This window comes from Sesamum indicum, linkage group LG3, assembly GCF_000512975.1.
Source record: "Sesamum indicum cultivar Zhongzhi No. 13 linkage group LG3, S_indicum_v1.0, whole genome shotgun sequence".
In the NCBI taxonomy this organism is placed as follows: domain Eukaryota; kingdom Viridiplantae; phylum Streptophyta; class Magnoliopsida; order Lamiales; family Pedaliaceae; genus Sesamum; species Sesamum indicum.
The window spans coordinates 15,091,550-15,115,075 of record NC_026147.1 but is presented as its reverse complement, the minus strand read 5'-3'; the positions used below and the strand labels follow the sequence as shown (position 1 = coordinate 15,115,075).

Below are 23,526 nucleotides of genomic sequence, written 5' to 3'. Positions count from 1 at the left end.
GTATAAAATATTGTGGACATCACATTGTCCAGGTTGAACACCATAGGAAGAGGGATATGACGAGAAGGCTTAGGAGGACAGACCTCTGAAGACATAGGACTCTCCTTCAGTTGAAAACTCTTGACTAGGATACACCCCCATAGATATCTCCAACCAACAAAACAAGGATCCAATGATCCTTATCCATTGGCAACCGCCTCCTCAACCCTCTCAGAGACCAGACTCCCTCGCCAATTGGGGGATTTTGGCTATAAAATTAGGTTCAACCCACTCATGCAAGAGACTAAGTATTCACAAGTGATTTTTATCATACAAATTCATTCTTATTCATGAATTCTCATCATAATTTATAATTTCTTGCTCATATTATCTCTTTCCAGTTCTTGTTTTTGCAAATCCCCATCCCTAAGCTTGCAGAAAATTCGATTGACTAAGGAGCTCAAGTCTATCAAAGATCTGACTCGTACAATTTTTTTGGCATGCATCAATATCTTTTTGAATTTCACAATTATATTTTGTCAACTAAAATTAAAAAATATATATTTATCAAGATTGTTGTGAGCAAAAATCGCTCATTTGGGTATATATGCTCAATTTGAGATATTTGCCTTTGATTTTTTACAAGTCTTAAGATGGGAACCTGCAAAAAATGCATTAACACTTTGATACCCAAGTCCGTAAACAATTATAAAAAATTAAAATTGACTAAGATAAGTGTAAGGTAGAGCGATAATCAAGCATAAGAATGATTGGATTATGAATGCTCTATGTGCATAAATATAACTGAAATGGTTGATTTACGAAAACACTTGCGCTAATCAAACAAGATTTTGGTTGTCACACAAGACTATTTTATGAACCTTTATTTTGGATTGAAAAGTTTAGAATTCTCGTTCTGTTGTCAAAGATTTTGAAGCGTTACATTTTCCTCATTTATTTCATTTGGTTTTGAACATCTTGGCAAATGATAGTTATCCATTATCAACATATTATACTCCCATCTGATAAGACATAGGGATCGCTTACTCGGCGATTGGTCATTCATTTCACTTACCATATCTTGCAGATAAGGTGTATGGGGATTGTGAGGAGGAGCTATCCTAGGGTTGGTAGCTAATCAAGGGATGCAAGTGGCATCTATTAATAAGTTCCGTAGATAATTTTATTTATTGAAATTACTTCTACTTCTATTTAGTTGTTTGGACTTTGTACTAGATTTTAGATTTTAAGATTTATGTTTTTCCGCTGCATATATGTATTGAGATTTTATTGCTTAGGTGTTATACTATTGAGTTTGGATCTATGGTTCGTAGTGAGCGCTTCATGGTACTAAGGCTATGGGCTTGATGGCATGGCCATGTCATGACCCTCGATCCAGGATATGACAATGTGAGTTCTGATTAACATGATATCTTGTTTGGAAATTTTTAACATTTATTACGATGGATAATGTTATAATTTCATTCTCTAGTTGGTGACAATTATTTTTTTTATCTTTTGGGGGGGAGAGGAGGAGAGAAGGAATATTATAGAAAAGGAGAGGAGAAAAATATATAACACATTATTGCGTTAAAATATTTGATGAGTTGAAGCATACTTGTCAATAGAATAGGAAAATGTGAAGAGCAATTTAAATAGGAGGTGAGTCGTGATAAATGTATTGTCTTACTTGAAAAGTCCTCACATTTATTAGGAGCAATTTTTTTTTTTTTTCAGGAGAGAGGCTCTCACAAGTATCTTAAAAAAAGATGGGGGAAAAAATATTATATATTGTTGTCATAAATATTCGAGTGGATGTTTACTTTTCATAAAAAAAGTGGACTATGTGAAATAACAATTTAAGTAGGAGGTGAGTCATCATGGGGTGGCATCTTGTTCACAATACTACTTTTATTACAAGATTGTATTAATTTTATTTTATAATTGGTGGCAATTTATTTCTTTTCCTTTCTTGCTTGGGGAAAGAGCAATTAAAGTAGGAGGTGAGTAATGACAGTGTGGCATCTTATTCAAAAAACTATTTATGTTTGTGAACAAGGTAGTATTGTCTTAATTTTATTTTATAGTCATGACAACCTTCTTCACTTTCTTGTGGGACGGGGGATAAATTTTAGAAAATGAAGACGGAGAACAAATGGACGATACATTATTGCCCTAAAATGTTTGTACAGATGCATGCCTACCAAGAAAATAGAAAAATGGAAATAACCATTAACTAGAATGTGAACAATGATTAATGTAGCTAGCATCTTCTTTAAAAAATCTTTACATTTATTACTAGGGATATACTGTAATTTCATTATCTGGTGGATGTTAATTTGTTTCTTTTTTTCTTCTTCCCCGTTGGTTTGTAGGTTTCGTGTTGAATTTGTTGTTTCCAATGAAAAAGGGTGGGATGGGTTCAAAGATTCATTTCATTACGTGTTGCTCGGTGTATGAGAACTTTTTCATTGTTCTTATCCAATGTGCTTACTAGAATTCGATGACAATGATTAAAAAGATTGGCCAAGAATACAAATGTATTAAGTATTTGCATTTCTTGCATTGCCAATATAAATTCATAATAAGATTGCGTTTGATAATTCTAATTAATGAATTTTCATTTCTAATTTTGTATGCAAATATAGAAATGGGAAATTGAAAGAAGAATGGCAATAAGAAATTAAATTAAATATATTTATTTTGAATTGACTAAGTTACTGACTATAGTTTTTTCTTCTTTTAGATTATTAGAACACACAATTTTGTTCTATCCACAAAAAGAAAAAAATCATCTTGAATTACCTATAATCGGTTGTAATAATTATTCAGATCTATCTCCTCGAGAGTGATAAGATTTTTACTTGAAATGGTCTAGTTTACTTTTATTATTTTTGTGAATCATATTCATAAATAAAAAGAAACATTCATCATTCGTAACTAAGACCGCACACAATATTAAGAGAGTTGGGTTGATGCAACAGTAAAGTTGGAGAATATATTGCCTCAGATATGTCCTTCTCCACCTACTTTTTTATGCATCTTTTTATCGCTACAGTTAGGACTTTATGAGGTTTGCTGGCATTGACGAATTCTGCCAAAGTCGAGACTGTGGCATTCTCACAATCTCAAAAATATAAAATTATAATTATATTTAGAAAGAAGTATTTAATAAAATAGTTAATTTTATTAAAAAACAAGTATTTCATGAAATCATTTTGCCGCTTGAGAAAAAGAGCCTTTGTAATTGATATAAACAAATAAAAATAAAATCACTATATCTATAAAATAATTATCAATTATTCAACGCACCTCAATTAAACATACAAAAGATTTTTTCACTCATCAAAATTCAAGAATTTTCTTTTTCTCATTTTAAAAATAAAATGACTAATTTTATAAACAATACAAAACCTTGGGGAGGCAATAATAATTTGGGTAAAATGATGGGGTGCTATGTGAAAGTTTGATGAATTTGTACAAGATTTTTATTGTAATAAATTCCTCCTAATCCGAGTCAAGATTTTGTCTTTTCATGCCTCATTTCCGTTTCACATGAAATTTTCAAAAAATCTTGAAAATCTAAGTTGGCCAAACTCCCCAGCATACACACCATCGTTCTCCACCCAAATCCTCTCTCTATTTTTCCTACGCACAGGCAACGAGCTCCATCAAATTCACTTCATTTTAGTTAAATTCAATACAGAACTATACCTACATTCTTCTCAATGCCTCCTATGCCTTCTTCACAGAGCCACAACGAGGTGCGTATAGCTTACCACGCGTGTTGCTAATCAAGAGTTGTGGAATCTTGTTTTTGTTGTCTACCACGCGTGTTTTTTTTTTCCATTTTTATTTTTTAGTTCCGTGAGGTGTTTAATTAGTTTCATGTGAGAAGGTTTTGATTTGTGATTTTTTTTTGTTTAATTGCAGCACGAGCACATGAATATTTTTGTTCCGGAAGTGATGGAAATGGAAGTGCCTATATCCATGGAAGGTAAATTAATAAAGAGTAGTTTATATGTTTTGTGAATGCTTGTGCATATTTTTCTGCACTCGCCTATAAGATTTTGTTTTGTTTCCTAATTTTTGTATTTTATTTTGTTGTTTATTTCTTGATTTGGCTATTTTTCTTCAATGAGCATAAGAAACTTCAATAACATATATAGGTTTTGTCTTGGTGCATGATTTTTTTGTGTAAATTTATAGACCAAAATATTTCTTATTGATTTTTAATTGGGAAACGTCTTTTTTAAAATTCATGAGTTCATCCAATTTTAAGGAATAAGAATTTTCCAGTAGTCACTCTGTTGGCCTACATGATCAGCTACATTGTTAATTATTCGGTGCCATGTATATTTCATCTCTGCAAAATGTTCCAAAAAGAAAAAAAGAATGAATGTTAATAAATCTTATATCATAGATGTTCTTGACGAGTTGGACTGCAGCTGATGATATTGTTCTGAATATCTTCGTTATATGTTCTTTTGCAGTATTTAATGAAACAATAAATAGGAACAAATGCTATTTTAATTTTAAAATCATGTAGTATTTAATGAAACAATAAGTGAAAAATGTTGCTTTAATGTTAAATTCTTACATGTAATTTTAATATTAAAACCTTACTTATTATGCAGTATTTAATGAAACAATCAATGTGAGCAAATTTTGTTTTAATGTTAAAACCTTACTTATAATTTAGTATTTAATGAAACTTTTTTTGTAGTACATGAAGGAACAAGTAATTCCATGAAAAATCAACCAGTGGAGGATGCTCAATCGGTTAAGATTACTTGGAGGATTAAAGACTTTTCAAGATTGAGTATGACGAAACTCTATTCCAGTACATATGAACTTGGTGATGTTACATGGTAATTTTCTATCTGATATATGAATTGAGACGTTAATATATAATTGATGGTTTGTACAACTTTCGACACTTGTAGTAGTATTAGAAATTAATATTTTGCTATATACATGTCAGGAGGCTGCTCATTTTTCCGAAGGGGAACAATGTTGATTTTCTATCCATGTATATGGGATTTATTGACACAGCTAATTTACCATATGGTTGGAGCAGATATGCACACTTCAGTTTGACTATTGTTAATCAATTTCATAGCAGCAATTCAATTAGAAAAGGTATTGAAGTACCCTTTATATATACTAAGATTTTATTTCATTTTTTGGATCTCATAGTATATGTATAATTCTCTAACACGCATTTGTTCTTCCATGTTTATGTTTTTCCTTTGAATGCTCATTTTATTTTATCTGCTCATCTGCACTTACATTTTGACCATGCAGAAGCAAAACACCAACTTAATGCTGGGGAAAGTGATTGGGGTTTCACATCCTTCATGCCACTTAATGACCTTTATGATACAAGCCGAGGTTTTATAGTCAATGACATTTGTGTGATCGAAGCTGAGATTACTGTCTACAGAGCTACAGACCAATATTTATATAATTCAAAAAGGGAAACTAGTTATGTTGGACTTAAGAACCAAGGAGCCACCTGTTATATGAACTCTCTTCTCCAGATGTTGTTCCATATTTCCTATTTCAGAAAGGTTAAGGATCTCATTTCAGGGACTATCTAGTTGTGTATCATGATTTATTTTCATGTATGGAAGTTTCTTAGGGAAGTGATGATATATTTGATTCTTATTCAGGTTGTATACCACATGACAACTAGTGTTAATGATGAGCCATCGACAAGTATACCTATGGCCCTACAGAGCTTATTTTACAAGCTTCAACACAGTGAAAGCAGTGTTGGAACAAAAGATTTGACAAGATCCTTTGGGTGGGATACACATCATGCTTTCCTGCAACATGATGTACACGAACTCAACAGAGTCCTGTGTGAGAAGCTTGAAGAAAAAATGAAGGTCCACTAGAAATAGAATACTACTACTGTCAATTTGATTACAAACTTTTGAATTCTTCTTAACTAATTGTTATCCTCTTACCATTATTAGAGAACTGCTGTGGAAGGTGCTATACAACACTTATTTGAAGGGCACCACAAGAACTACCTTGAATGCATCAATGTTGATTACAAGTCTAGTAGACAGGAGTCATTCTATGGTACTTGTAGTTGATCTATTTAGCCTTTAGACTCTTTAGTTTCATTTTATAAATTTTTGTGTCCTCTATGCGGTAGATCTTCAGCTTGATGTCAAGGGATGTCATGATGTCTATGCTTCGTTTGATAAGTATGTTGCAGTTGAACATTTAGATGGTGATAACAAATATCATGCGGGGCAATATGGTTTGCAGGTGAGTAGGCTAAGTTAATTTACTTGCTGGTTTAGTTAAATATATAAAAGTAAATAATTATAAAGAGCTCTCCTCAAGTTTGACAAAATTAAAACTACCTCTTTGTTATTTGAAAATTTATGAATACCACCTGATTTTAATGTCCACCAAATAATTAACCTATTTCGTAAGACCTCATTAGATTTCCATCAGTTTTCTTATGGTGCTTAGATCCAAATACTCTTATGGTCTATGAAATTTTTTAAGTTATTTTTTAAAATATTGAAAAAAATTTTATAATCTTGAAGGGCAAGAAGAACATTTAACCATGTCAACTTATTTTATTATTTGTTAAAAAGAAAAAAAGCAAGGAAAAAGTAGATTTTTTTCAGGCCTTCATCCAAATATTACATAAATTCATCAAACATCATGGATACTAGTAATTTTTCAAACAACAATGGTATTTAGGATTATGATAATCCTTAAGAGGTCATTGTAATTTATCCTAAATATAATGATCATTTTAACCTTATCTCTCACTAGTGTATTTATGTTTGAGAGTTAGTTAGATGACTCTTTTGTCAGGAGGACATGCTTGTTTTCTTTAGACTTATATTCCTTAGCATATTATTAGAGTCTTGTCAAAGGACCACCTTAAGATTGATGATTTCGTGTTTCAGGATGCTAAGAAAGGGGTCTTGTTTACTAACTTCCCACCAGTGCTCCAGCTTCACTTAAAACGGTTTGAATATCAGTTTGTTCGGGATGGCATGGTAAAGGTTAGTAGTTAAACTTCTCTTCTAACTTATGAGATGCATGATTTGCAAATTTTTGTTATCAAACTGTACGGTTGAATACAATGTAAAGACTAGAGCAAAAAGTGTACAAATTGGCTAAGTCTTACCTCTTTCTGTGTGCAGCTTAAGAAGACTGGTTAGTAATAGCTTTGATCTTGTTCTATAACAAATATTACAATCAAGATTGCAAGTTAGACAAATTTTGTCTTACTAGAAGCAAATACAATAAAAAATAGTCTTCTTATAATAGTTAAATTTATTGCTTGAGTATGTCCTACCAAGACTAATGATTAACATCCCATAGGCTAAATTGAAATTTTTTGTCCAACATGTTAGAGGATGGCACTTTTAGGACACCCAAATATGGAGATTTTAATTTAGTGACATTAAATTATTATTATTTATGCAATTCAGGACTCTAGCAATCAGAGTCTCCAAATTTGGTCGGAATATGCTAAGCGGATGTCTTTTCGGGTTTTCGAAAAGGGAATTTGTCTAACTAAATAAAATAAAATAAATTATGTGCCACAAAGGAAATTCTGGCTACCTATTTAAGCTTTGACTAATTGGTGCATTAATAGTCATGTCCAAGTTGTGTTTCTTGTAATATGAATGATTTTTTATTTGATGTTGATGGCATGTAGATAAATGACCGCTATGAGTTTCCTCTTGAACTTGATCTGGATAGAGATAATGGAAGATACTTGTCACCTGAGGCTAATAGAAGAGTACGCAACCTCTATACACTTCACAGGTTAGTAAATAGATGTTTCCACCACCCCATTTTGATTTGTTCAGCAAGTAGAAGTTTTTCTTTTTGGTTTTGGCTTTAACACCTGCAATTTTTGTAATGGCAAATCCTTTCTGTATACTTTATTTCGCTTAAATGCAATTTTCATCCTGTATCTTTTGCATTTTAACGGTTTAGCCATTTATTTTTCCAGTGTAGCAAATATGTCATGTAAACTTGTAAATTTTGCAATTCTGGTCCTTCAATCATTGGAGTTTGTAAATATTTCCCGAGTAAAACATATTCCTCACACATGCTTCTTCTTTAATTCGGACTTTGGCTCCCATTGGTATGGACCAAAATTGTAAAAAAATTAAAAGCTATAGGACCTATTTTGGCAAGCCTAGAAAGATAAAGCACTAAAATGCCAAAATTCAAAAAATATAGGATAGAAATTTTGTTCCAGAGAAAATTGATCATTGGGATTATTTTCTTATTCAAATTGCAACATTTGTAAATTTTCTTATTCTTCACACTTGCGTAACTTTAGGTTACATTTTCATTCCGACAATTTTTTCATTCTTTGCAGTGTTTTGGTCCATAGCGGTGGTGTGCAAGGCGGACACTATTATGCTTTCATAAGGCCAACTCTATCCAACCAATGGTATTGAGTTAGTTATTGAATTTAGTCCATAAAAAATTGCATATCTATATTTGTAAATGTTCCTTAGCTTGTATTGTCTGAGAAGCGTAAACTTAACAAGCTTCATTTGACACACTATTTTATTATTAGGCCATTAACTAATGCTTTTTAGGAAAAAATTGATTTTACGTCCTGCAAGTTAGCCTCTTTGCGATTTTCGTGTTATTGTATTTTAATTCACCATATTGTCCTACGACTCTAAAAAAATTACAATTAGTTCCAAGCCCTAACACTAGTAATCTTTTTTGTGAAATAAATTTAATGGAATTAAGGCTCGGCATGCAAATTACAAATTTTTTGGAGTTATGGAATGCAATATGGTAAGTTCGAAAACAATGGGACCAAACATTGCCAAAGGCTAACTTGTGAGACGTAATGAAAAATTACATTTTTGGTCCCATATGTTAGGGCCTTTTTCACTTTAGTCCCATTTATTATGATTTTCTCACATTTTATCCCATAAGTTGAAAATTTTCTCAATTTTAGTCTTTAAGTACATGTTTCGTACAATAATAATGGAACCCTCACAATCCCCCCTTAAAAACCTTTTAACAACTCCATTAATTATTGGACGAAAAAGTGTGGTGAGGTCTCAAAATGAGAAAATTTTGAACTTATGGGATGCAATGTGAAAGAATCACAACAAATGCGGCAATTTGGAAAAGACCCAAACATATGCGACCAAAAACGTTATTTTCTCGTGACGTAAAAATGCAAGTTTTTTGCTTTTAGCAATACATTACATGTAGATCTCTCGTTGCAAACTACATAAAGAAAATCATTCTGAATGGTTTCAGGTATAAATTCGATGATGAACGAGTGACAAAAGAAGACATAATAAAGGCTTTAGACGAGCTTTATGGAGGTGAAGAAGAAGTAAGTTTTCCTTTCATTTTTTCTAGTTTTGTTAAAACTTGTTGATACTTTCTTACCTTTTCATTTATGTCTTGTCAGCATGTAATGACGACAAATCCAGATAATGCCCCCTTCAAGTTTACAAGGCAGTCAAATGCCTATATGCTAGTGTACATACGTGAAAGCGACAAGGGTAAAATACTGTGCGACATTCATGACAGAGATATCTCTCACCATCTTAAGGTTTGATAAAAAATCAGCTCAAGTCATTTTTGCTTTTACCAAAGAAATTTAGAGGTTATCTGGCTAAGTTTAATTGAAACATCGTATGCTTCTAAATCTTATAAGATATTATAGGATTTTAAAGATACTTATTCTTATTTCAAAATTAAGTTCTTAAATTGTTTGGATAAATATGATGCTTGAGCTTGTATGACATTAGAGTGTTAGACAAAATAAGCTTTTGGATTAATTACATTTTGTCATCCGCACTATGGCCGTTTTTACACATTGATATCTGAATTTTTTTGTGTCAACTTATCATCTCAACTTTACAAAATTTTACAGTTTGCCATTTATAACTATTTTTCAACTAAGTTTTTATTGAAAAAACATCACATGCAGTGCGCATGTGATGTTTAAGGGTTATGTGATGTGATATTTTTCACATATGCACAATATGCGATGTTCTTCCTGCAGAAAATCAATAAAAGGACGATCTTATATGGCAAAGTTGATATGGTAAGTTGACACAAAAAAAATTTCTATAGCGAAGGGTAAAAATGGGCGTAGTTCGGATAGGAAAATGTAATTTATCCTAAGCTTTTTATACTGTAATAATAACCAAAAAAAGTCATCAAACTCTTAGAATTAAAATTATACAAATAGATAATTTTGTTTTGAGGGGGTGTAAATTGTATGAAGGCTATATCTGAAACACTAACAAAATTATGTGTGTGTTTTTGTTTTTTGGACGTTAAGATTGAAGAACTTATAAGATTTTTTAAAGAAAAGAAAGGTTAAGTTAACCTTTTCTTAAAGAGCTTATAAGATCCAAAACATCTTACTTAGGATCTTATGAGCTCTTCAAAAAAAAAAAATATTGCTAAATGGTTCTCAAGAGCTTATAGGGTTCTAAACATCTTATAAAATGTTTCAATAACATGCTTATAAGCTTAGCCAAACACCCTGTTATTCTTTTTCATTATATTTGGCATTAATAAAGTTTTTGTTCGTGTAGGAGAGGTTGAAGAGGGAGCAAAAAGAGAAAGAACTAAAGAAGAAACAAAAAGCAGAAGCTGATAAGTACATGACTGTAAAGGTAAATCATATTGACAGTTCTTCTACATAGTAACAGTTTTCCTATTTCATTGTCTCCATTCTAAGCAGATTTTTAATTAGAGAAGTATGGTGATGTCTTTAGGTTGTGACTGATGAAGATTTTGCAAGGCAGATTGGAAAGGATATATGTTTTGATTTAGTGGATCATGCCAAAGTTAGAAGTTTTTATGTTCAGAAGCTTAAACCATTTCACACTTATAAGGTATACAAGTATTTGCAATTGATAGAAGTTAGGTTCTCATAATCTTAATAGTTGTTGTGTCCTTTTATGCAGATTGAATTTTTTATTACAATTCATGTTGTAGTTTTTATTCCATTACATACATACACACCTTAATATAAAGATTACGTGATTAATTTCATCTAAGGAAGGATTTTATACACATGTCGTGTATACTTCAATGTAATAGAATTTGTAACTAACAACTGCAATAGGAAATTTAATTTCCCTCTATGTCAGAGAAGAACCAATAACAAAACTCAACCTTATTAGTTCACTAAGCTATCAGTTGGAACTTTTTTTATTGTAAAATCTGCTTGTTTATGTATGTAATTGTATTTTTTTTCCCAACCGCACATGATTAGTCTTGTGTCCAATATCATTTACTCTTGTGGGAGTACACTTTTGTTCTTCTTGTGAAGCATGTTCTTTTTAGTAATTTTAACCATTTAACGTTTTAGTTGTTGTTGTTGTTATTCTTGTTGTTACTTGTACTGTGTCGGAAAAATAGCATGTCTCGTCAAGTAAGATAGTAATTTAACCATTTAACATTCTACTATTCCTTAAGTATCCATAATGTAATTAAAGTTGTAGTTCTTTTGACTCTTTTGTCACTTGTACTATGTTGAAAATAATATTTTTTGTATCTTAGTTTAGGGTCTTTCTGCCTTTTGTCCCATTGGTTATGTGATTCTCACTTTTGTCCCTGTAACTAAGGAAAAGTAACACTTTTGGTCTCATTACACCTTTCTGTTTGATATTTTAAGAAAACACGTGTCGTTGGGCCTTTACAAGTTTGGTCCCTTGGTTACATGACTCTCACTTTAGTTCGAACTTAGAAATACAACAGTTTTATTCCCATGCACTTAACTATTACGTATGTTTTTTTATATTAATTATCTAATAAAAGGTGTCATAAGACTAAAAGTGCTAACGTTTTGAAAGTTAGTGACCGAAAGTGATAGTCACATAACCAATGGGACCAAAAGCGGAAGGCTTTATTTTATGAGAAGAAAAATGTTATTTTTCCATACTTGTACTATGTTTGTATCAGCTGAAATTAAAGATGATTGACAGGAAGAGATTGCGAGAGAATTTCTTGCACCAGTGTACTTCCAACGTTTCTGGCTATGGGGAAAGCGTCAAAACAAAACTCATCGTCCTAATCGACCATTGACACTCCTAGAGGAGTCCTACACCGTAAACATCTTATGCTTCTTACTTACATTTTTGTATCACTTTTCCCACATTATTATGCGGTTTTTCCTGGTATTGTGTTCACATTGGATTTTCTACTCCTGTTGCATCTTGTATTTAGTTTCACATATACATATCACGTCTATAAAGATTATGTTATTAATTTTGACGTGTATAAAATATTTTTCTTAGATAAAATTAATGACATAATCTTTATACATGTGATATGTATATGTGAAACAAAATAGAAAATGCAACAAGAATTATGGTAGAAAATATAGTTTGAGTTGTGTTGGGTAATATATTGCATTCGCTTCTTATTTTCTATTTTCTTTTGGGTAACTGTAAGGGTATGAGTTCGACAAAATTTTAAAATTCGAGCTCAAGTGCAGCTCAACATAACTTGAAAAGGAAAAACTAAGTTCGAACTCAAGGTTATTTTAATAATTTAAAATTTTGATTCGGAAGATAACTTAAAAAAATTAATGTATTTATGAATATTTATTAAACATATTACACAAACAAAGGAAAGATTTACCTTATGTTTAATCAGAAAAATATGTTTATATATATATATTTTAATCCAAACTAATTAATAAATTATGAAAGTATAATGGCAATTAATATGAAATTGAATGTATAATAATAATTAAATATTCTTAATAGTCGATTATAACAAAATATAAAATTTTAGAAACTTCTTACTTATGCTAAATATACAAAATAGATTAGTTTAGTTAGCAAAGATGTGTAAAGATACAAATTAAATTATGTAAAATATTTATACATAACTTGCTAATTTATATATTTAATTAATAAAGTATAAAACATACAACAATATTCAGTATTTCTTGGAATTTTTTCATTACTATAAAGAAGATTATCTTAAAAATGTTTTTTTTGTTCTGAATTAATTATATAATGAAATTGTTTAATAATATATATATGTATATATGTAATTGAAAAGATAATTTTCTAAAAATAAAACCAAACTGATTATGAAATAATTAAGATACTGCTATAGCAATTTAAATGATTACTTTGTTAATTATGTAAAATAAAGTAGAAGAACAAGTAGTATTATATCTCAATGTATACAACAACATAAAAAATACTAAATCATTTATTAATCATAACTTTAGTAAATATATAAGTTAAATTATCAGATTATTATATAGAATTCAAAAAATGAGATATTCGTTGAACACAATTCTAATATATTTTACATTATAGTATTAAGTATGTATTTATGTAGGGATAATTAGACTGCTTTTCCTTTAAGTTTAGTATAATTATACATAGACCCTATGTCATTTGAAAAATTTCATCCAGTACTCCTGATTTTATATTTATCTAACAAATAGTTCACTTCAATTAGCAATAAGTAGTAAGTCAGTCGTGGATAAATATAGTTTTTCATTTCAATAATTTTTACTAAATATAAGCAAATTTTATGAATATTGACTAATAGAGGGATTAAATTATTGGACGAAAATAAATGATAGTGTTACTAAATGTAATTTTTCCAACTACATAAAATTTATGTGTAATTACATTAAATTACAATGAAGGATTATATAATCATCCCATTTATATAAAATGTCTATAAAACTAAAAATATATAAGTATTAAAAAAAAAAGAGAAAACTTGCAGAGAGAAACATTTGTGGAAGGCGTGATTAGGGTTTGTTGATTGGCTCTGCTTTTGATCTTGATCGAGACCATTTCCACTTCGGAGTTCCTTACTTGGGTACCAAATTGAAGACACTTAACATTTTGAATGTCAGCCATGGTCGCCCTCATTTCAGATTGTTATATGATTGCAGGTGAGCCATTTAAAGAGATTATCAAGTAAGGATCCCAATGACGACCTGCAGTTGTTTTTAGAAGTAGAGCGTGCACAGGTAATTCATGATAAATCCAAATGTATGTAGTAAATGAGCTTCGAAGGCCTTTCTTTACAACAGTGGTCTTATTAAATTTTTATACTATGATTAAGAATTTGCGCGCCGGCCCTCTCCCTGATAAAGAAAGTGATGACATTTTACTGTTCTTTAAGCTTTATGAGCCTGAGAAAGGGGAGTCAAGGTATTTTTCTTATTCCCTTGTTTCCCATGAGGTCTATGTGGAGTAAATATCTATAGAAAGGATAGGCACAAGTAATTCCTTGAAAAGTAAAGATAAAAGAATGGTATTGGCCTTTAATCTATTCTCATTTCATAACAGATATGCTGGAAGACTTTTTGTCAAGAGTTATTACAAGCCATCAGATATTCTAGAGAAGTTAAATCAACTTGCAGGCTATGCTCCAGATGAAAAGATAGAACTCTTTGAGGTTTGTTTCAATATATGAATGGAAGAGACAGTATTTGCTTATTTCTACATCCTGGTAAGAATCTTAATAGATTATTGTTAGCTGCAACTTAAAATGAAAGCCACATGCAACTGTTTTCATTAAATGGAGCTATTTTTGCATCTATCAAATGTCATGGAGATGAACATAACTCATGCTACATGCAATTTCTTTATAAGGACTTAAAAATTGCTATGCATATGGAATATAATGCACATATTCATTTTAAATGGTGAAGATATCTTTCACAAAATGCACATATACAGTTTAAATGTTGAAGATATCTTTCACAAAATGCCCAAATATATTTTAAATGGTGAAGATATCTTGTGATTTTTGCTTCTCAGGAGATAAGGTTTGACCCCACACTCATGTGTACATACATTGACACAAGACTTACATTTACTTCTAACCAGGTATATGAAAATCACGAGCACTAGTATCTTGTCTGGACAAAGATTGTATTTTGATAACTTTCCGCTTTCTTTTATTGCAGCTAGAGGATGGGGACATTGTCTGGTATCAAAAGCCACTGCCTGCTCAAACAAGGAGGCTATTTCATTGCCCGGATATTCCATCTTTCCTTGAATACCAGCATAGCCTTCAAGTACATTTTCATAATTATTGTGTTCATATTAATTAGTAATATTTATCTGTATGCATCTGCATCTTAGGTAGAATCACTATATTGTAGTTACAAGATATAAGTTTCGCTAGTTCACGTGTCATATTTCATTCTTATGTTCAGTGTTGCTGGATTGTGTGAATATCTTTTCCTAAAGTATCAAACATAATCCATATTAGTCTAACTTGGACCTTTTAGGCATATAGTTCACTTCGGTTGCTCATTAATATTTTTTGAAATTGCCTCTTTCACAACTTGCTGTTCTTCATTTATGAGCTTTTCTTTAATGTAAACACATCACTCTGAAGAAGTCCAATCCTCTTCTTCTGTTCCCCCTGGTTGCTTGTTTTGTAGGAATATTTTTTCTATATTAGGTGTTTCCTAGTTATTCTCTGACCTTGAACCCAAAAATCTTTGGGAGGAGGTTTCATTTGATGAGACTGAAAATCATGTACAAAATTCAACTTTCTTGCAATTTTTTGGTTGTTCAAATTTAGAAAAATATGAAACCTCTCGTGCCTTCCTCCCTCCGTGCCTAGACATGGATGAGCATGCAAGTCAACCTGACTTCTTTCTCAACCTTCCTCCCTCCAGACCTAAACATGGAAGAGCATGCACATCATGCTCACTACTTTTTCAGTTTCCTCCCTCCGGAGTTAGACGCGAATGAACATGTATGTCACACATATGTGTTTTTTAATTTCCACCATTTTGACCTAGATGCGGATTACCGTGCAAGACAAGCTCACTTCGTTCTCACCTTCCTCCCCTTGAACTTAGATGAGGATGAGCATGCACGTCACACTCCTTCCATGCCTTCCTCCCTCCAAAACTAGATACGGATAGCATTTACGTCAAGCTCAGGTTCCTCCCTCCAGACCTAGACGTGGATAAGCATCTACATCAAGCTCACTTCAGTCTTCCTCTCTCCGGCCGTAGATGGGGATGTGCATTTATGTCAAACTCACTTTACACGTTCCTCCCTCCGGACCTAGGTGAAGATGAGCATGCATGTGCTCACTCCTTTCTAACTTTCAACTTTTAGTTATTTTAATGAGAGTGTATCTCTACTAGATGTTTTCCGTGTTATTCTTCAAATAGTTCCTTCTCACTCAAATTCTGTTGTATAGGTTCCTTTCATAGTGTAATAACAATATTTATTTATAATTTTAGACTACATATAGTAGCTCTGGATTTGACTGAAAACCATATCTCTAGCTGTCTCGAGTTTAGGGCTTATCCAATATCTCGCGCCTAGAAAATGAATCGTTATGTTTTTAATTAAATTTTTTACTTAAAATAGCAATAAGAGGGCTAACATAGATGAGACTCATATTTGCCATATTGGAGCTTGCTATTGCAAGCACCCTATGTTGCAAATCTCTTAAGATGAAAAACCTATTTAATGTGCATCGATGCACCACTGCCTATCGTCGCCATATTCGATTAATTGCACAAGTTCTATCTGAGATGATTGATGTCCATAGTCCTTCGTTATGAAGGCTCTCATACCATGTTCAGACGGAGAAAAATAGCGCAGTGATTTACGGAAGCCATGGAAGAATGTATATTCATTTCTATAACAAAAAATTAAAGGAAGTATAGTGCTCTATTATTAAATACAGAGAGACGGGGAAAATGACGAACAAAAGGAAAAATCTTTCACTAATTAACTGCCTAGATACACATCAGCAACACGTGGCAAACACCTCATGCCTCATCACTCAACTTATACAAATCGCATTTTTATAAACTAAAACAAAAGAAAACGTATGCGGTCAAATGCGCGTCTTCCGCGTGTTGCTTCCTCTGTATCAACATCAACCACTGGGTAATAGCCTGGATCCTAGTTAGCATTCGCAACAAACCCCCACAAGTTGGACTTGGGGAGCCAAGAAACAAGCCCAACTTGTACACTAGGTCAGAAAAGAGAGCAATAGAGAGTGACTTCGTGAAAAGATCAGCAAGCTGATCTTTGCTCCGAATGAAAATAGGAGCAAGGAACCCACCCTTGTAAGCATCCCGGACGACATGACAATCCGTATCCAAATGTTTAATGCGCTCATTAAACACAGGATTCGCCATGATATGCAGAGCTGCCTGGCTATCACAGCGGAAAAGGATAGGACCATTAATGGCAATGCCAAAATCGCGAAGAAGGAAGGAAATCCACTTGAGTTCGCAATTGGTGGCAGCCATGCTGCGACATGCTGCGATACTGAGCCTCGACAGAGGAATGAGAGATAGTGCATTGCTTCTTGGTTTTCCAAGAGATAAGAGCAGGACCAAGGAAGACACAAAAGCCAGTGAGGGAATGTCTAGTGTCAGGGCAAGCAGCCCAATCAGCATCACAGAAAGCCCGAACATGGAGGGAATTAGAGGAGGATAGAAACAAACCTTCGCAGAAGTGCCCTTCCAAAACGGACAAATTGTAAAGCAGCTTGCCAGTGACAGGTGCTGGGGCACTGAAGGAATTGGCTAAGTTGTTGCACACCATGGGAGATATCAGGACGAGTGAAGGTAAGATACACCAAGTGACCCACTAGGCGATGATAAGGTTCAGGGAGCCAGGAGGTAGAGGAGTGGCTGCAGGTTTGGCATGGAGTAAGCCACAATCAGCAATGATGTCCAGAGTATACTTAGTTTGGGAAACAGAAGTCCCAGTATCTAATCGAGCAATTTGTAGTCCAAAGAAAAAAAATGAGCAGTACCCAGATCCTTGATGGTGAACAGAGCATGAAGATAGGATTTCACATGTGAGATTAAAGAGGCAGAAGGCGCCATGATGAGCACATCATCAACATAAACCAAAAGACCAATAAATCCAGAATCCAACCGTTTGAAGAATAATCAATGATCATGTGTAGATTGTTGGAAGCCATAAGCAGCCAGGCTACGAGTAAATTCTTTGTTCCACTGGCGAGAAGGAGAGAGAGAAGAAAACTGGGAAACAAGAGGAGGAGAAGGGGTAGAGGCAACAGATGAGGGAGCATCCTCATCAATGTAAGTAGTCAAGGGAATATGAGGAAGTGGAACTGAGGTGGCAGAGGGAGGAATTTGAGCAAAAGGAAAAATGTCCTCGTGAAATTGAACATTTCTGGAGATAAAGATGTTGTGGGAATGTAAGTCATATAATCTGTAAGCTATCTGCCGAGGTAGATAGCCCAGGAGAACACACTTGGATGCTCTATTGTCGAACTTAAACCTATGAGGTTTAGGTCTGATGGCGAAGCATAGGCAGCCAACGGTCCTAAGATGTGAATAGGTGTTGCAAATGCTAACTAGGATCCAGGATGATACACTGTGGTTGATGTTGATACAGAGGAAGCAGCAGGGGGAAGACGCGCATTTGACGACATACGTTTTCTTTTGTTTTAGTTAATAAAAATGCGATTTGTATAAGTTGAGTGACGAGGCATGAGGTGTATGCCACGTGTTGCTGATGTGTAGCTAGGCAGTTAATTAGTTAATGATTTTTTCTTTCTGTTCGTCATCCTCCGCATCTCTCAGTATTTAAGAACAAAGCACTGTACATTCTTTTGTTTTTTGTTACAGAAATGAATATACATTCTTACATGGATTCCATAAATCACTGCGCTATTTTTCTCCTTCTCAACATGGTATCAAAGCCTTCATAACGAAGGACTCTAAACATCAATCATCTCAGATAGAACTTGTACAATAAATCGAATATGGCGATGAGAGGCAGTGGTGCATCGATGCACATTACTCTAGAGTAGGAGCTGTTGCAGTTAGAATCATCTGATCACCTTGGTATGGTCATGGTTTCTGCGTTATTGACTCGAAATTAATTACTCCGCCTGGAGTAGAGCTCTCAAACGAGCTCTCACAGCAAAAATGAAACTGGACTTTATTGACGGCACTGCAATCAGGCCGCTTGGAAACACAGATGACTTTAAGAGATGGAATCGTATTGACTCCATGGTTACCACTTGGATATTTAATTGTATGTCAAGGAATTAGCTAGGTCCTTTATGTATGTTAGTTCTTCACGTGAACTTTGGTTGGAGTTGGAAGCTCGATTTGGCGAAAGCAACAGTCCTATGATGTACCAACTGCAGCGAGAAATTGGACAAGTTGTGCAAGGAAACATGTCCATCACATAATACTATACAAAACTAAAGCGTCTTTGGGATGAACTCTTGTGCCTAGCTCCCAGCCGAAGTGTATATGCATAGGCTGCACTTATAGAATCAACAAAGCCATGGCTGGGATGACAGCCTCAAACCAGTTGATTCAATTTCTTGTAGGATTAAACACAGTTTACGATTAGGCACGCAGTCAAATACTTCTATTGGAACCTTTACCTTCCATGACTAAAGCATATTCTATGCTTCTTAGAATGGAAAAACAGATGCAAATGAATTTGAGTGGTGTGGAAATGAATAGTGAGCAGCATTTCAAGGGGAAATGTAGAACTTCAAGAAGAAATTTCCAGCGGACAAAAGGCAGCAGTTTTGTGATCATTGCCAACGATCAGGGCATTCCACAGAGACTAGCTTCAAGCTTCATTGGGTGCCTAATTGGTACAAAGAGATGTCTGATCAGTTAAAGATTGCTGAGCTATTTCTCCAGAAAATGACTCTAGAAGCAAATGAACATGAAATTAAAAAGTAATGCGGTTCCTATGGTAGTTGATAGAGCCTAGGTTCCCAACATCTAATTTGTTGAACTATTAGTATAATAAGCAATCATACTCTTTGTTACTTTTGACTTGAGACAATTTTCTTGGCTTTTCATCGGCTACATGGTTTGACTTCACTATTAGTAGGTTTTTTGGTGATGTTTTTGGGAAACTTGTACAATCAAGGAAATTGGTTTAAAGTTTGTTCCTACAACATTTAACTATCCTCACCATGTTAAGGGTACTGCTTCTGTTCCTCAAATATATGCTGACTTTTTTGGTTTGTCGTTTGCAGGTTATCCACTTTCGCTCCTTGGAAAGGCCTGAAAAGGATGAGTTTTGTTTACAACTGTAAGTTCAATAGAAGACAGACTTTTAATTCTATAGTGTAATTTCATATGTTATGATTGGTAACATTGATCTACTTAACGCTGCTATTCAAATTTAACTAATTGTGAAGGTCAAAGTTTGATTCATATGATGAAGTTGTTAAGAGAGTAGCGAACCAACTCAGAGTCGATGATCCGTCCAAACTACGGCTTACATCACACAATATCTACTCTCAGCGACCAAAAGCTCATCCTATAAGATATCGAGGAGTAGAAAACTTGTTGGAGATCCTGTTGCATCACGATGAAGTATGCATTCATACAACTCTAGGTCGGGGTTCATTCGAGAGGGTGTGAAACTAACAAACCATTACTTTCTTGTTCAGCTTTCTGATATTCTGTACTTCGAAGTATTGGATATACCTTTGCCAGAATTGCAAGAGTTGAGAATCCTCAAACTAGCTTTCAGCTATGCGGCAAGATCTAAAGTGAGAATTCATTCATAATTGGACTTTATGCTCCTATACAAGTGCATACATATGCACAGACTTACAAATTTATTATATATTTAGCAAACACTAAATATCTTATTTGTTTTCCATATATAGCTGGAAACTCATAGTATCAGGCTGCCAAAAGAAAGCACTGTTGGTGATGTGCTTGAGCATCTCAAGGAGAAGGTAATATAGCTGACAAGTTATTATGGGGAGTGTGCTTGTGTGTGTTTCTAAAATTCTAAAATTTGTCGCATAACAATATGATTTTTAACTATTGCAATGTTTATGTTAAACAGGTGAAACTTTCTCATCCAAATGCAGAACTCAGGTTGCTGCAAGTATTCTCTCACAAGATCTATAAGGTCCTGAATTATTGATTCTTCTTTTTGGTTCATTCATTAGTTTTGTAACATTAATATCAAAATAATAGGTGAATATTCTTCTAAATTTTTACTAAATAATCCAACTTAAATAGTTAAACTCAATTTATTTTACGCTTACAAGTAGGCAAACCACCGGGGTTAAGACGAAACAGAGTATGATCAAACCAACTAACTAGATATGGTTGAACAATGAGGCATAATTCGAGGGGCATTTGAGATAATTAGTCATTTTTTCACTCTTAAAGTGGTTCTCCTGTTTGTACCTCCACTTAACCTAAGTGCTTCTCTGTTACTAATTTAGATACAGTGAGAGCTCATGCTGTGTGATCATAATATGTACGTAACTTAGAAAATAACACAATATGTTGTGATCGTCTCTCTGCATGCCTGCGTAATCGTCGGAGATATGCACTCTGACTTAGTAAATTGTATAATGTGTTTCCAAATGGATGTTAGAAATTCCTTATATCTAGCCTTATATGCTTATTTTTGTAAATTGCTGAAACTCGAAGTTCCTACAGATATATCCTAATAGTGAGAAGATCGCAGCAATAAATGACAACCGCTGGACGTTACGAGCAGAAGAGGTCTGTTTCTATCTCTATATATATGTGTGTCTATGTTTCTTTCCCTTCTAGGGGTGGGTGGGTGCACGCATGTATATAAATGCTTGCATTTTTTCAGGTGATACACATAACAAAAAATATCTTGCTAATTGCTTTCCATGTTAGTACTGTGCCTTTGATAGGCTACGACACTTTTTTCTTTAAAATTGGCTTCCACATATGTTCATCTTTAATATCAACAATTTCTCTATTTTTATAATTTCTCGTTGCAGATTCCAGAGGAAGAGAAATTTCTTAGCTCAAGTAAATGTTTGATTCATGTGTGTCACTTCATGCATGAGGACGCTCAAAACCAGACGGTAGTATTTTCAGTTCATCACTTCATAGTTTTTCTTAGATATTTGTACTCGTTCTACCTCTCTAATTCAATTGAGATAATAAGCATGCAAGTGCATCTCTTTCATTTTCTTACTTTTAATATTATATATTCATTTTGCTTCTGGCAGCGAATTAAAAACTTTGACGAGCCATTTTTATTGGTAATCAATGATGGTGAAACTTTGTCTCGTATCAAGGTCCGTGTGCAAAACAAGTTGCAAGTACAAGATGAGGAATTTTTGAAGGTATTACAGCCCAAGCCTAATTGTTACAATCACTTTAAATAAAAATGATGGTATGATGCTTATGTGGTTAGGCATGCTACAACTTCTACTTTCTGCTTAAATCTTCTCGATTTTATGCAGTGGAGATTGGCTTTTGTGTCACATAGTCAAGCAAAATACTTGGAGGATTCAGATATTTTGTTCGACCATTTCCAGGTCTCACTCACTCTATTCACACAGACACACTGTGAGAATATTTATATACAGATGCGCTTAAATTTCATAATATGTTTTGACTCTACAGGGAAGCGGTATTTGTGTTTCTTCGGAGCAATATCTTGGACTGGAACACAGTAACAATACCCCTAGAAGGCCTCCTGCAGCCAATCAGGTACTCTATACATTATTCTATTTTCATTTTGGTTTAATAAATTTGATTATGTTGCTCGATGTTGATAATCTTGCTGAAAGTTTTGCAGAAAGCCTAAAAATTTCATCTCATGCTACATGTCCTTTTAATTATCTACTGCGCAAATAAGTTGATTGCTATATTATGAGCCCTGACCTTTACGTGCAAAAAGAAAACTTAATATGGCATGCTGTAGAACACAAGACATACCTTAGTTGCTCCAAAAAAAAAAATAACGCATACAGCGTACTGAGTTTATGAATTCATGATATATATTTGTTTTATATCTGCAGTTGCAGCGATATGTTTGTGTTTTCTGTAAGAATAGTTCTAACTATGATCTGGAATAACCTCTTCTTTTCAGTATTGCACCTCACATAACAAGCCTTTGAGGATATACAATTAGGAGGGTGGCCGCCCAAGGGGTCCTCACATAGCCAGTTCTTGAAAAATCATAAGTATAATACTTCTCAAAGTTGACAGTGTAATATACATATTTGTACATATATTGAAGAGCTTCTCTTGTTGTAAGGTTTCATGTCGATTCACACGTAATCCAACAACTTATTATGGGTGTTCTAGATTTGTGCCCTGGATGACCAATCAACTGCTTTAGAATGGACTGTGAGGATCGTATTCTAGATTTTTTGTATAAAATGTATATATTACTTATGATAGTTAATTGAGAACTTGGCTTCATGTACATTACTGTTGGGAGATTGTCTAATCATGTAATTGTATATATAGAAATATACAGATAGATAGATAGATAAAGAGATAGATGGAAGAGTTATTGAAATTGTTTCTGCTATTCTACAGTAATTTTGTCGTTTAGCTTTCCAAATATTGTATTGATACACTTTTTGTTTATTATATTCAACCTGGGCTATTGTGTAGTTCTATCACTATGTTTTGATTCGATAATGTTAGAATATTGTGGTAGTTTAATCAATAAAGCATTACATGAAAATATTTTATGCTAGGCTATTAGGATATTGTGATATCTTGCATTCCTTAATTTAATCTTTAAA

At 33.4% G+C, this 23,526-nt stretch overlaps 1 protein-coding gene across 1 annotated transcript; it reads left to right on the top strand.

The window, feature by feature from the left end:
• On the top strand, nucleotides 3,541-22,845 carry LOC105158534 (ubiquitin carboxyl-terminal hydrolase 12-like). The gene is made up of 32 exons (XM_011075317.1): nucleotides 3,541-3,743; nucleotides 3,913-3,976; nucleotides 4,706-4,850; nucleotides 4,964-5,121; nucleotides 5,287-5,552; nucleotides 5,655-5,873; nucleotides 5,964-6,072; nucleotides 6,149-6,264; nucleotides 6,924-7,022; nucleotides 7,685-7,794; nucleotides 8,360-8,434; nucleotides 9,271-9,349; nucleotides 9,428-9,571; nucleotides 10,569-10,649; nucleotides 10,752-10,871; nucleotides 11,967-12,089; nucleotides 13,913-13,990; nucleotides 14,086-14,174; nucleotides 14,313-14,421; nucleotides 14,787-14,855; nucleotides 14,936-15,046; nucleotides 20,005-20,060; nucleotides 20,170-20,347; nucleotides 20,425-20,526; nucleotides 20,647-20,718; nucleotides 20,832-20,897; nucleotides 21,440-21,505; nucleotides 21,757-21,843; nucleotides 21,991-22,107; nucleotides 22,228-22,302; nucleotides 22,391-22,477; nucleotides 22,789-22,845. The coding sequence occupies exons 1-32, from the start codon at nucleotides 3,708-3,710 to the stop codon at nucleotides 22,843-22,845; spliced, it is 3,363 nt and encodes a 1,120-aa protein (XP_011073619.1). The 5' UTR covers nucleotides 3,541-3,707.